At 45.9% G+C, this 12,841-nt stretch overlaps 1 protein-coding gene across 2 annotated transcripts in view; it reads left to right on the top strand.

Annotated features, from left to right (window-relative positions):
• HECTD4 (HECT domain E3 ubiquitin protein ligase 4) overlaps positions 1 to 12,841 on the top strand; it is a 333,766-nt gene that overhangs the window by 281,443 nt on the left and 39,482 nt on the right. For both annotated transcript variants that reach the window (XM_088449233.1, XM_088449232.1), the window contains exons 60-61: positions 7,327 to 7,506; positions 7,675 to 8,960. In XM_088449233.1, coding sequence (XP_088305359.1) covers positions 7,327 to 7,506; positions 7,675 to 8,960 — 1,466 coding nt within the window. The remainder of the gene's footprint in view (positions 1 to 7,326; positions 7,507 to 7,674; positions 8,961 to 12,841) is intronic.

Genomic DNA, 12,841 nt, shown 5'->3' with positions numbered 1-12,841 from the left:
ATGCCAAATACAAAACCAAATTACCTGCAGGACAGTATGGCTGCAATTGCAATGCATGCATTGCTCCACAGTGCCAGAATTCACCCCAATGACTGAAGAACGTCCAGGGAATGTCTGAGCCAAAGCGGATCTTGTCTCTCACACTCTATGGCCCACATTTCCTGCCTACCCATTCTGGCTGGGTATGTGACGAAGGACCTGCTTGGGCTAGATGCTATAATTCACATCAGTAACGTTCAGGACTCGGACACACGTACATTTTTAGAAAGTGATCCCGGTGCAAAAAAATAGCATTTTTCTCCTTCATCCACTAGGGGACACTGGAGTTCAAGACAGTGGGGTATAGACGGTGGTAGAGTAGAGCCTGGCACCTTAAATAATTTAGAAGTGTGACTGGCTCCTCCCCCTCTATGCCCCATCAGCCCCAGTTTTTAGAATGTGCCCGAGAGAGCCGGTCGCACATCAGGCTGTCTCCAGCCTTTTTCATATTTTTTAATTTTTATAACAGTTCAGCTGACTGAGGACAGGCAGGCTGCTTGCTGTGGCAGTCTGCCTGCTACGTGGGAGCCGCCGGGAAGGGCACCACACGGCTACTGCAGCCTGTGTCCGGTGACCCTGAGGAGGGGGCACACACAAAGGAGTCATCGGACCCCGAGAAGACCCGCCACTGCTGACACCGGCATGTGTCCGGGTTCCTCTCCGCCCCCTCAGCCCAGCATCCCGGCCGCAGCAGCTGTAAGTATGACCACTGCTCCTGATTAGCAGGAGCAGTGGAAGTATAGCTGGGCTCAGTGACACTGTCACTGTTGGGAGGGCCCGACTTTCCCCTGCCCCCGCACCACCCTCTCCCCGACTTCGGATACCAGGTCAAGGGGGTCACCAGGTGCTGTAGTCACGAGGGCGCAAATTACAGCCCCGGTCGTCGCTGGGGCTGCTGGAGGCGCGTCATGCAATCTAGCGGCGCCTATTATAGTCGGGCTTCCTCCTCACTGCCGCGCTGTGGGCACCACGCGGCTGCCGGCGCTGCTGCATAGGAGAGCTCGTTAGCAGCGCCGATCGCGCTTGCCCTCCTCACTCAAGGCGGGCTGCTGTGGCTACTAAGTCCCGCTGTCTTAATCAGCGCACGGACCCGGCGTCGAGACCCGCCCTAAACAAACACTTATGGCGCGTCCTGCAACAGCGGCGCCATTTGTAAGGGTTCTCCCCCTTATTGCTCCGCAGCAGCAATAGCCGGCAAGCACAGCGCTGAGTCATTTCACTGGAGCAGTGGACATCAGCTGAGGCTCTCCTCTCCTGCTTAGCAGGAGAGGTGTTCTTTTAAGAGTATGCAGCGCACACCAGCGCCGGCAAGGGAGCGCGCTTCCCTCTTAAGGAGAGGGGACAGCTTACAATATAAACAACTCCCCCTTTTATTAAGAGGGTCCGTTGTGTAGCACAGCGCTGACTCACTCCTGCTCGGGGAAGAAAAGGGTCCCGCCGCCGGCTGAGTCCGGGTCTCCTGCCCCTCCCCCCACAAGGGGGAGATGTGTATTGAAGCTCCGTTAACTGTAGGTCAGGTAAGTGACAGACGGCTGACTGCGCTATCACTTACAAAAAGCGCTGGAGCTCTCACTGTAGGTACAGCGCCAGTCGCACTGAGGCAGCCTGTATATATTTAACAGGGCAGCACAGACTGCGTAATGGTTAGCATTGCCGCCTCACAGCACTGAGGTCATGGGTTTGTTTCCCACTATGACCCTGTGTGAAGTTTGTATATTCTCCCTGTGCTTGTGTGTGTTTTATAACAGCGTAGCTGTTAGTCTGCTGAGGCGGTGCTTTAATGTATAAGCTCCGGCGCTAGCTACTTCGGGGCTCTTGTGTTTAAGCCGCTTCGGCGCCCTCCACAGCAGTATAGCTCATTGCCCTAACACCTGCTGCTCTGATGGATATGTCTAGCCTTTTGCTGCCCCTCCCTCAACCTTGCGCTTAGCAGGTGCACTATGACTCCGCTTTATGCGGTTCTGTTGAGGGGACAGCTTATGTTAGCCGGGACTCTTCTAGGCTAGCATGGACATTTTGCGCACACAGCGCGGTATAACTTTACCCTAGCGCAGTGTAAGAGTCATCTCTGTCACTTCTGCAGATCGCTCCCCGTGTCCCGGCGCCTACAATGTACGTGTTGTGTGTGTGTGTGTATGTAGATGTATATGTAATCCCATATAGGGATGTATGTATATATGTGTGTGTGTATATATATATATATATATATATATATATAGTGTATGTATATACCTTTTTTTCTACTCTGCTAATCGGGTGGTCTATGGACAAGCCTTATTCCAGAGAGGTTAATTAGCACACTGCGCAAGGTTGACAATGTTCCAGTGCACGCTTTGGCAGCACATATACAAAAATATTGAAACGATATCTGTGGGTGAGGAGAACTCTCCATTGGGTTGGGTCTCAACCCAGCGTTGGCTGAGGGGGCAGGCCTTGGGTCAGGTCCTCCCGAATCATCCATTCTCAGGAACGAGAATCCCATATTGGGCTTACCATCCCTGTGGCCCAGCATTAGAGGCCGGGACGGCCACTTCTTTAGCTGTGTTAATAACAACAGCAGGCCTTTATCCCCTGTTTAGATTGGGGGATTGCGCTGTGGTTTTTCCCAAGGGACAGGTCTCCCTTTTAATATGTTGGGAAGGCTCTGTTAGAATACAGCTCACTTTTTGGGGACAGTAATCCCTTAAGTTTGTGGATTGTTACTCTTCTGCACACATATATAGCTCAACTGATTAAGGCGAGCACTCCAGTAACAGAAGGGTCCCAGGTTCGATACCAGTCTGGGACAGCACACTGATAAAATATCCTGCCCATTACACCGTAGCAGGCTGATGGCTACACGCAACACTTGAGCAGTCTCCCTGCGTTGAGGTAAGCCACATGTATTTATACTAAGCCCTGCTATAGAACATATACGTGTATTGCTCATGTTCTAATTTTAAATATTATCGCACCTACTAATCTTGTATGTAGGTATGCATATGTGGAGATATATATATCGCTTCTTATCCTTAAAAGGCAGAGGTAGGATCTGTTATCAGTTTTATGTCTGGTACTTAGCTTATTTAAAAGAAGGATTCTGCAATTGAAGTCTGGACTCTCCTCATCCAGTAGTTGGTACAATAACTCTGCTTTACACCATCTCTCCCTAAGGATTTGTATGTGGGTGTGTGTACGTACCTATATTTCCACGGATGGGAAGCCGCCTGCGATTACCAAAGCTGTCAGCTTATATATATATATATATATATATATATATATTAAATGGTGGCTCTGTAGACTAGAGTCATGTTCTGCAGCTTACATAGTGATAGACATTGCTTATATTATGAACCCTATACATGACTGGGGCCTTCTTGTATATAAAGATATGTACTTCCATCCTTCTGGGGTTATAGTTCCTTCTTGTTAGTCCCTATCTATGGCGCCCCCCTTTAGGGTGATCTATGATTATTTTAACTTTGCACTTGGTAGCAAACTTATAAGACACTGAGAATGCAGGATATAGCAGGACATATATAAATATAGCATGCTGATCTCCCGGTGCAGGAGTCTGACAAGTTAACTTGCTATGTTGGCACTACTCTTCCTTTCAAAGAGATGGCCTTCTTATGCAACTATGTTTATCTATATGTACGGGTGTATATATACTGATATATTCCCATTACTTGTATGCATATTTTCTAATAATTGGCAAAACCTGGTTTTTAACCCTATTGGTTATCACTACAGATATGTCCCTTCCTTTCTCGGGATAACTAATGCACTCTGTCTATGTACAGGTACCCTTCTCAGTATAGATTCCGGTACTCCATATTATTGTCTTGTCACATATCTCAATAACATGAGTCTCTAAAGGGCCCGTAGGTACATTCTATCTGTACATAGAGAATCCAGGTTCTATTCTGTAATCAGGGATTCATTTGTTAAATTACATGAAGGCCTAGGGCCCCCGCCGATATAGGCAGGGTCAGGCCTGGATTTTATTAGATTGATGGGCGTAATACACACTTCTCCATTATAAGTGTTAATGTACTGATACTTAAACTAGTAGACCGTTTTGTGGTATAGGTATAATGTCTATATGGATACACATCTCTAATATAACAAGCTCAGGTATAGAGTCCTGTTGAACGACCTTCCTGCCTCCACTAACATTTTGCTAGTTTATTCAGTGTTTTCTACTGCAACATCTCCAGACTGAAGTCCGTGCTGTAGAGCATTGGGTCTTAGCCCACTGAAGCTATTCCCTATACCTGACGGGGCAGGTTGCTGTGAGATGAAAAAGGTCAGTGACATTCTACATAGCGTCCAGAGGGCTTTTGGCCGCTCACAGGTAAGCGGGCTTACCCCACTAATGCTCAACCTGTCATTGCATAGCCGCTTTCTCCCTTATGCACCCTAGCTGCGGTCCTAGCAGCCATCTGCTTTTTTAATCAGTTGGCTCTACACTTTAGAGCTTCCCTGGTGCATAGTTTCAACATTGAGATTAGTGACACTCTTCTACTAGATCTGTTGGGATTATGGACTGAAGCGCTTTGAGGGTCTAGTGCACATCTTTACATTAAAGTGTGACAGTCAATATGTCCTACGCAGGGGGCCTGGTGGATTTCCTGTTCAGTCTCTGTGGATGTTTTCATCACATTGACGGGTACCTGACTGGTACCTTCAGGGTTGTCCTAATGCTCTAGCCTTGTGGTATGGAATGCTTCCCTATATTGGTAGCTTCCTGCGTGGCTGTTGCATCCGTGCTCTATAACTACTAGGGTATCCTGGTTGTTCACCCTATGTTCAGGCCAGTGGTTGGTACTGCCTACGCACTTCCATCATGTTGGAAGTTGTCTGTTGTTTTGAAGTTTGTGGCTGTGATTTGCTTTTCGACTGCAGGTGTTCAGTCGCTGTTTTCTACTCTGTTTTCAGAATGGGTTGTTCTGCTGTCTGACCCTCTGACAGGTATTGTAATCTCAATCCTCTCGAAGCTGCCTCGGCCTCATTCCCAGTGTGATCTCCACTCGTTGGAGACTTCTATGGTCTCTCCCTTCCGCTTGTTTACAACTTTGTAGTAGTTGGACTTCCAGAATGGTTCATGGTGACTGTTCGGCCTTGTCTTTTACCTCTCTGCATACTCTGTTAGGAGTCTGTGGACAGGATCAGCTCTGTTTCTGTAGATTGGTATCGTTATACTTGTATCTTTATGACTATGTCCAACAGTGCTGGTATTCTGCTATCTGCGATTGTTGCAGCTTTCTGTTTCTGAATCTGGTACGGTTTTCTCGAGTTTTGTTCTCGGGTTACTGCCCTTCTCATATGGATTCGGGTTGGAGTTCTCTGCTCCCAACAGTCCGGCTTGGTCTGTTTTCAGCTGAGCTTACAGCGTTAGGATGCTTCTCACCTGAGGGTGTTTTCTCGCTAGCCGTTTATTCCATTCTATTTACGCTGTAAGTTGTGGTATTTCTGTGTCTGTTCCGCAGGGAGTTCTGATTGTCTCCTGGCTCACGACATTTGATCCTCAGCTCTTGCCTTTCCGTTGAACCTCTGGTTCTTGGTGGTCCCTGTTCGGTTGGCCAAAGGGTTGGCATGTTCTCAGCGCTTCCCACCCAGGAGGTTGGCTTTGGGACGTCCCCACTGTCTTGAACTCCAGTGTCCCCTAGTGGATGAAGGAGAAAACAGGATTTTGGTACTTACCGATAAATCCCTTTCTCCGATTCCACAGGGGACACTGGACGCCCGCCCAGCGCTGCATACCTGCCAGTTGTTTCGTTCCTTCTATGGTTGTGTGACTGCATGATTCCCTGCAGTGGTTTCCTCTGTTCTCCTTCAGTCGTTCTTGTTCCGTTCTGTGGTCTTCTCCTTCTCCTCGTTTTCCTGTTGTCCTCCGTCTCTTCTCGGGCTCAGTTCTTAAACTGGGTCTGATGGGGCATAGAGGGGGAGGAGCCAGTCACACTTCTAAATTATTTAAGGTGCCAGGCTCTACTCTACCACCGTCTATACCCCACTGTCTTGAACTCCAGTGTCCCCTGTGGAATCGGAGAAAGGGATTTATCGGTAAGTACCAAAATCCTGTTTTTTCATGTGTTGGTGATTACGGGCATCCACTGACATGCTTTTGATCAGTGTTTTGGAACATTACATATTTGTAGATTTTGCGTGTACACAGGAGGTCTTTTCTCTTATGGGGGCAGGAAATAATTCATTGTACAAGGTATCCCATTCTGCTGCACAGTGGGTCCCTTACTGTAATGGGTATAAATATATCAAAGAATGTCTAACAGAGCCGGTGTTGTCCATTGCAGAGAAGCGAGGGGGACATGGCAACAGACTGGTGGGAGAGAGGCAGGAGGAAAGAGTTGGGGGAAGAGGGGGAGAAATAGAAATAGAAAGACAGTAGGAGACATTGGGAAAGGGGTGTTGTATACGAGTTTGACATTCAGAAAGTCGTCACGGTCTGAATGTCGGCATTCAGAATGTTGATGGGGTCTCTGACGACATTTAACATGTCAGCATTCACAGTGTCAGCACTGACATAATGTTGACAGTCAGCATTACTATGTTGCCCTAACCATAGCCTAACCCTAACACTCTGTTTTTTATAATGTAGACCTGCATCATGTTGACTTTTGTCACTCTGGACATGTTGCATGTGGACATTCTGAATCATTTGACATTAGTGTTGACATTGTGTACGTCGACAATGTGGCTGCATACCCAAGAAGGGGGGAATGTGAGAAAGACAGGGAAAAAAGAAGTAGCCAGATTAAAGTTAAGGGGAAAAGAGAAGTTAAAAAGCCTTACAATACAGGGCACAACAGTAGCATCCGTGTTATTGATGTGTACATAATACTAGTAATAAATATCTAGGTTTCTTACTTTCATTTGTCCTGGAGTTTGTCCAGTACTGGAATACAACTACAGTTGGCGAGCTAGATAGATAATTCCATGTCAAGTGGTCCAATTTTGAAGATCGTCCCCACCTGAACATCTAGAATTTGTGTAACAATTTACATGAAGGCTAGCATGTATGTCAGTCTAAGCTTGGGAGAAATTCAGTTCACAATATACAATAATAGCGAAACTATGACCCTCATAGTGTGTGTTTGGGGGGGGGGGGGGGCGCAACGATCAAAATTAGAGCTTGTCAGGTTGGGACCTCTGGTCTACTTGACCATCTCTAATGACCCAGACCCAACAATGTCCATTCATCTGAAATCTTTTACCTTTTATTATTGGGCTTAATGAGAGTTTCCCTGACGATAGATGCACATACTAATGTAATTTATTTTGTTATAGGAGTGTCTCCTCCTCCAGGAGCTGTGTTGGTTTTTCATTCTCTGCCCCTGGAATTTCCTCTTGCAATGGCTTTCACGGAACAGCTGTTATCATGGAAATTAGAAGATGGGGATGAGAGATCAGAAGATGAACTTGATACCATCCCATCTTCTGTACTATTGCAAGTGGTGGAATTTATAGGTAAGGAGGCTGTTGACCTATATAAAAGAGTTTTATTAGTAAGGAAAAAAATATTTTATAAAGCATGATCTATTTAGTAACCTAGCAATTGGAGTTGCCTTCAAGGTATATTTTATATATGTTGGGGAGGTAAGAATCATTTTGATTTATCTATTATATTTCACTTAGGAAACTTGCTGTGGACAACAGACCAAGCTGCAATTATGAAGGAGCTGCTGTTCCATCTTCTAGCAGAACTACTTCGTAAAATTCATTATCTAGAGCAAAAGAAGAATCCTGCAGGCCTGTCGTCCTCCATAGCTCTTCAGCTGAATCCATGTCTAGCTATGCTTATGGCTCTCCAAACAGAGTTGCGCAAGTTGTATGATGAGGAGACTCAAAGCTGGAGTTCTGGGAATGCGTGCGGGGGATCTGTTCCTGGAGTTATTGAACAAGGGAGGTTTTCAACCTATTTTCATGCTCTCATGGAGGTTTGCCTGGCTGTGGCAGAAGTTACTCTCCCTATTAATATGAGTTCTGCAGTCAGTGTGATGTCAACCAATGCCACAAATCTTAGTGATTCATCATCATCTTCATCATCTTCTCCTGGGCAGACTCCGCAAAGCCCGAGCCTCCTATCAAAGCGAAAGAAAGTCAAGATTAAACGTGAGAAAGCAGCATCTGCAAAGCGTACATCTTCGCGAGGGGTTGAGAATAATCCTGCTTTGCTTAGTATGGGAGGAAGCAAGCCAGAGGACATGTTGTGGTTCCACAGGGCGTTGACTCTGCTAATGATTCTCAGACATCTCACTAATAAAGATCCACAAGGTCTGGGTGTCACAAATGATGCCATAGCAGATGCCAGTCAGGCACTGGTTGGACCCACTGCCCATAACCGCTTGCTTGTTATTTCAGGGATCCCTACTCACTTAGAAGAATCTGTTGTTAGAGGAGCTATTCGGAAAGCATGCAATGCCCATGGTGGGGTTTTCAAAGATGAGATTTACATTCCTGTTCAAGACTCAGAGACACTAAAACATAAAGAGAGAACAGAAGGAGCTGAATGTAAAAGTGAGGCAGAAAAAACTGTGACGATCTCTGATAACATGGATGTTAGCAGTTCTAGCAGTGTGACTCCTGCAGTGAGTGTCAGTGCATCTGCTTCCACAAGTCAGGCTTCCTTGTGCAGCTCCCAGGGAGTTTCACAAACTGCCAGTGAAACATCTATTGAGCAGTTTACTCCAGAACTTGCTGTACCACCAGGTCTTCTGGAGCCAAATGCAGTGTCCAGCCAGGAGAGCCTAGACCTTTCAATATGCAGCACGGGAAGCATGGGCAGTTTAGGCAGTCTGGTGGAGCAACTTGACAATGTAGAGACCATCTCTTTACCAGATGTTGGCACCATGTTTACAACTGCTTCACTGGACAACCATACATTGATGTCAAGACCAATCAAAGGCTTTGCAGTCGTGGAGGTAATTTGCTAACATTGTTAGATGTAAAATCAAATTAATATGTACAGGGATTATACTCTTTAATGGCTAATCCAACACAGGCTGGTACTAGTTTTTTAGCAGTATCATTTGTATACATTTTGTTTTGACCCTAAATGTATTCTGGTTTATTATTTATAAAACAGTGTTTGTGAATAATTATATATATTTAAATTTACTAGACTGTTTTATTAGAAAAATAACATTAATACCATTATTTTAATAAGTCTAATGCTACTGTAGTACTTATACTATTGTTTTTTAATGTCAGTTGTAAGTCCGAAATGTACTAAAGTACTCTAGATTTAACACCAAAGTTAGTGATGGGTTGTTAACTAGATATTTCTGAGGTTAGGTTTAGGCACCAGGGAGGGGGTGTTAGGTTTAGGGTGCAGGGAGGGGGATGTAATGTTAGGCATGGGGTGGAAGGGTTAGGGCAGGGGTTAGAAAAACACTCGCCTCTCATGTCCCTGTGGGTGCCAGGATTCTGGCTGTCGGAATACCGCTGTCGGTATTCTGACCAGCGGCATCCCGACTGCCGGGATTTGGATACCCAAACCGTTAGCATCAGGTTCGTTTACATTTTATTTTCTATAATTAACACCAGAATCACAACATTCTTTGTTGTCTTGTAAATTTTGCATTGCTTTGGCCTTTTTTTAATTTTCCACTGTTTTTTAAGTAACATTTCTTTCTGCTGAAAGGAGCTAATGAATGTAAAGTAATTTAAAGAGGTTGACGGGGATTTATTTATATTAAATGGTTCTTTATGAAATACGTTCTTATAGATATATACAGTCAGGTGCATAAATATTGGGACATTGACAGAATTTTCAAATTTTGGCCTCTATTCACCACCACAATGGCTTTGAAATGATAGATAGATAGATAGATAGATAGATAGATAGATAGATACACAGTATATATAAATTGTACTTGGAGCTAAATCCTTTCCAGTGGAGGACACTAAGAAGCCTTCCCTTTATGCTCTGGTTTGCTTGTGTTTCTGTTATCCTGGTTATGGTTATTTTCCTATTTTTGTCAGATGAAATAGGGGGTACCCTGCACACTGGATGCTAGTAGTGTGGCGGGGTTTGCTGCAGATAGTGAGGTCGCCCTGACCTAATGGGATAATAGATTAGCAAGTCTACTGCGTATAGCCCATATGTGTGGCATGTGGCCAAAAATCTGCTAAGAACTAGTAATTCTTGGTAACATCTTTGAGTGATGAAAGACACATATATATCCACTGGCAATCATTGTAATATAATGTTGTAACCATGCTTTCATAGGTTCCACCGGATCTACCTTGGGGTATGTAGTTGGATCACATCCAGTGCACTAAACAGCAAAGCTTTGGAGCTCCCAGCATGCACTGGTCCTCCTCCCTATATATTCCGCCCCCAGCCACAGGCATTCAGTTTTATTGTTTGGTGCACGGCAAGCCAGTTGCACCTGTTATGCAGCAGGGCTGCCTAGGCAGTCTTAAGCTTTTTTGTTTTATGATTTACCTCAGTTTTCAAAACTAGAGTTTAGCGGTACCAGCTGCCGATAATGATGCTGTACTGCGACTCCGTCTACCTCCGCCAACGCCGAAACACCAGCACTGCTATATGCCCTGAGGTACTCGGTAGGCCTCAGCGTGGCTTAGCTAGCGGCTTATCACTGAGGACCAAGACTGCAGTTGGGTCACGGAGATGTCAGGTAAGGATTCCTCTCGGGGAATCATGCGCGAGCAGTCCCATGCCTCCAGTGTTGAGACGCACCGAAGGCAGCTGCGGGTGAAGGCCTCGTCTAACGTATACCCACTAAGGCGGCTGGGGCCATATCGTCTATTGCCGGGGATGAGTGGTAAGACGCACTAGAGCGCACTAATCAACGTCTTGCTACCTTGTAGTTCAGCGTACCCGGCCGTCAAGATCGCAGGAGGGGGAGATAAGGCGCTTCCCCGGCCGCGCCCCCCCCCCCCCCCCCCTCCCCAGGCGCAAATTTCTGGTTACGGATTCCCGCGTCTAGTTTGCTATAATTGTGACCACCTTGTGTGTGAGACGCGTGCAGTTTAGCGTTTATTTGTGCACTGCTGAAGCGGTTGGTCTCAGAGGTTTGGCCTGTCGAGTCCATATTGCTGTAGCAATTGAGTGTATTTATGCATTGTGGGTGGCTATATTCTAGCTGCTGTGTGTACACTACAATATATTAATTTAGATCGGCGCTCGCTTCTTTTTTAAAAGGGAATGTGAGTAAACAAAGGTGCTGCAAATCCCAATATTAGACTACCCAAGGTCTAACTATATCAATTGGAACTAGGAATGACCCATGTGTGGATTCACACATGTTTCAAAAGTGGGACTGCGCTGTCTATGTTTTCTAAACTGTCAGGTACAACTATCATTGTATTTCTCCTCATACCTCTGCAGATGTGTGGGGTGTTTCATTGATAAGTCACATTGCATTTAATACTGTATACCTTATACAATTCATAAATTTTTTGACATGTCTGAAGGTGAGGATGGGAGCCCTCCGGTATTTATCTCCTGTAAGTCCTTTTCTGCAGGCCTGTCTAACCAGGATGTTAACCTGAATGGGTTCTATAAAAACTATTGTAAACAGTTATCAAATATATCTGGTACAACTGCACCAGCACCAGAGTCATCCTGGATGGCTATCACACCTGAGGTTTTGTCCAGGTAAAGCCACGGAGGTATGGGCTCCAGCTGCTGTAGTGCCTCGTGCTATGGAGTACTCACAGCATGTACATCATCCTATGTGTTTGCCCCCAATGGCAAACACTAGCCAGAGTATATTACCATCATCAACCTCTCTGCAGGTGGATAGACCAGTGGTGGTAAAGAAGCAGGGGCTCAAAAGAGGTTCTCATCATGTCTTGCCTCAGGATTCTGACTCGTCCTCCACGTCAGATAATGAGTCTCAAAGCTCTGGGTCGGTTTCAGTGAAAGAAGACCATCAATCCCTAGTAAGAGCGGTGAGATATGTCCTCAATATAGAGGAAGAGGAGGTTGCACTGACTTCTAAAGAGGTAATCTTTAGACATCAGGCGGTGGCGAAGGATTGTTTCCCTCAGTCGGGGCAGTTGACAAATCTCATGTCTGAAGTATGGGATACCCCTAGTAAGCATTTTCATGCCACTAGGAATGTAACCTCTTGGTACCCATTTGCACCAGGGGCGTGTAGTAAATGGGAGGTTCCCCCAACGGTAGATACTCATGTGACAAGATTAATCAGGAGCGCTAAGTTGTCTATTCCTGCAGCATCCTTTTTAAAGGAGATTATGGATAGAAAGCTTGATAATCACTTGAAATCAATCTTTCACTATCAGGTGCTATTACCGGACCAGCTACGGCTGTAGCCTGGGTGGCCAAGGCTATGGAGTATTGGACAAGGTCTCTAGAGGAGACTATAGTAGATCCAACAGAAGAGCAGCAGTCTCTTCTTGGCCAGATGCAGGAACTGGCTATGTATTTGGGGGAAGCTGGGATTGACGCAGGCATCTTGGCTTCTAGGGTTTCGGCTAACTCAGTGACAGCCCATTGTCTTTTACAGGCAAGATACTGTTTGGTCCAGGATTAGATAACCTAATGACCTCGTTGGCAACAACGAAGTCTGCTGAATTGCTATCTATGTCTACTTCTAGAAGGCAGTCTTTACCTGGGTCCTTTTGTCCACAGAGTAGGACGAAGAAACAGTCTTCGGCCCGACAGGGTCAGTCTCATAGAAAACCGCAGCCCAAGAAATCTTGCTCAACCAAGCGCCCGGCTTCCAAGCCAGACGGTAAGCCTACTGTCTACTGCCTACAGTGAGGGGACGGGCCTCTCCTTGGAGGATGTCAGGGTCGGAGCCCGACT

Source organism: Taudactylus pleione, unplaced genomic scaffold (assembly GCF_031769625.1).
Source record: "Taudactylus pleione unplaced genomic scaffold, aTauple2 ptg000479l, whole genome shotgun sequence".
Taxonomy (NCBI): domain Eukaryota; kingdom Metazoa; phylum Chordata; class Amphibia; order Anura; family Myobatrachidae; genus Taudactylus; species Taudactylus pleione.
Note: the sequence above shows the minus strand (reverse complement) of the source record. Positions and strands in the feature narration are given on the sequence as shown.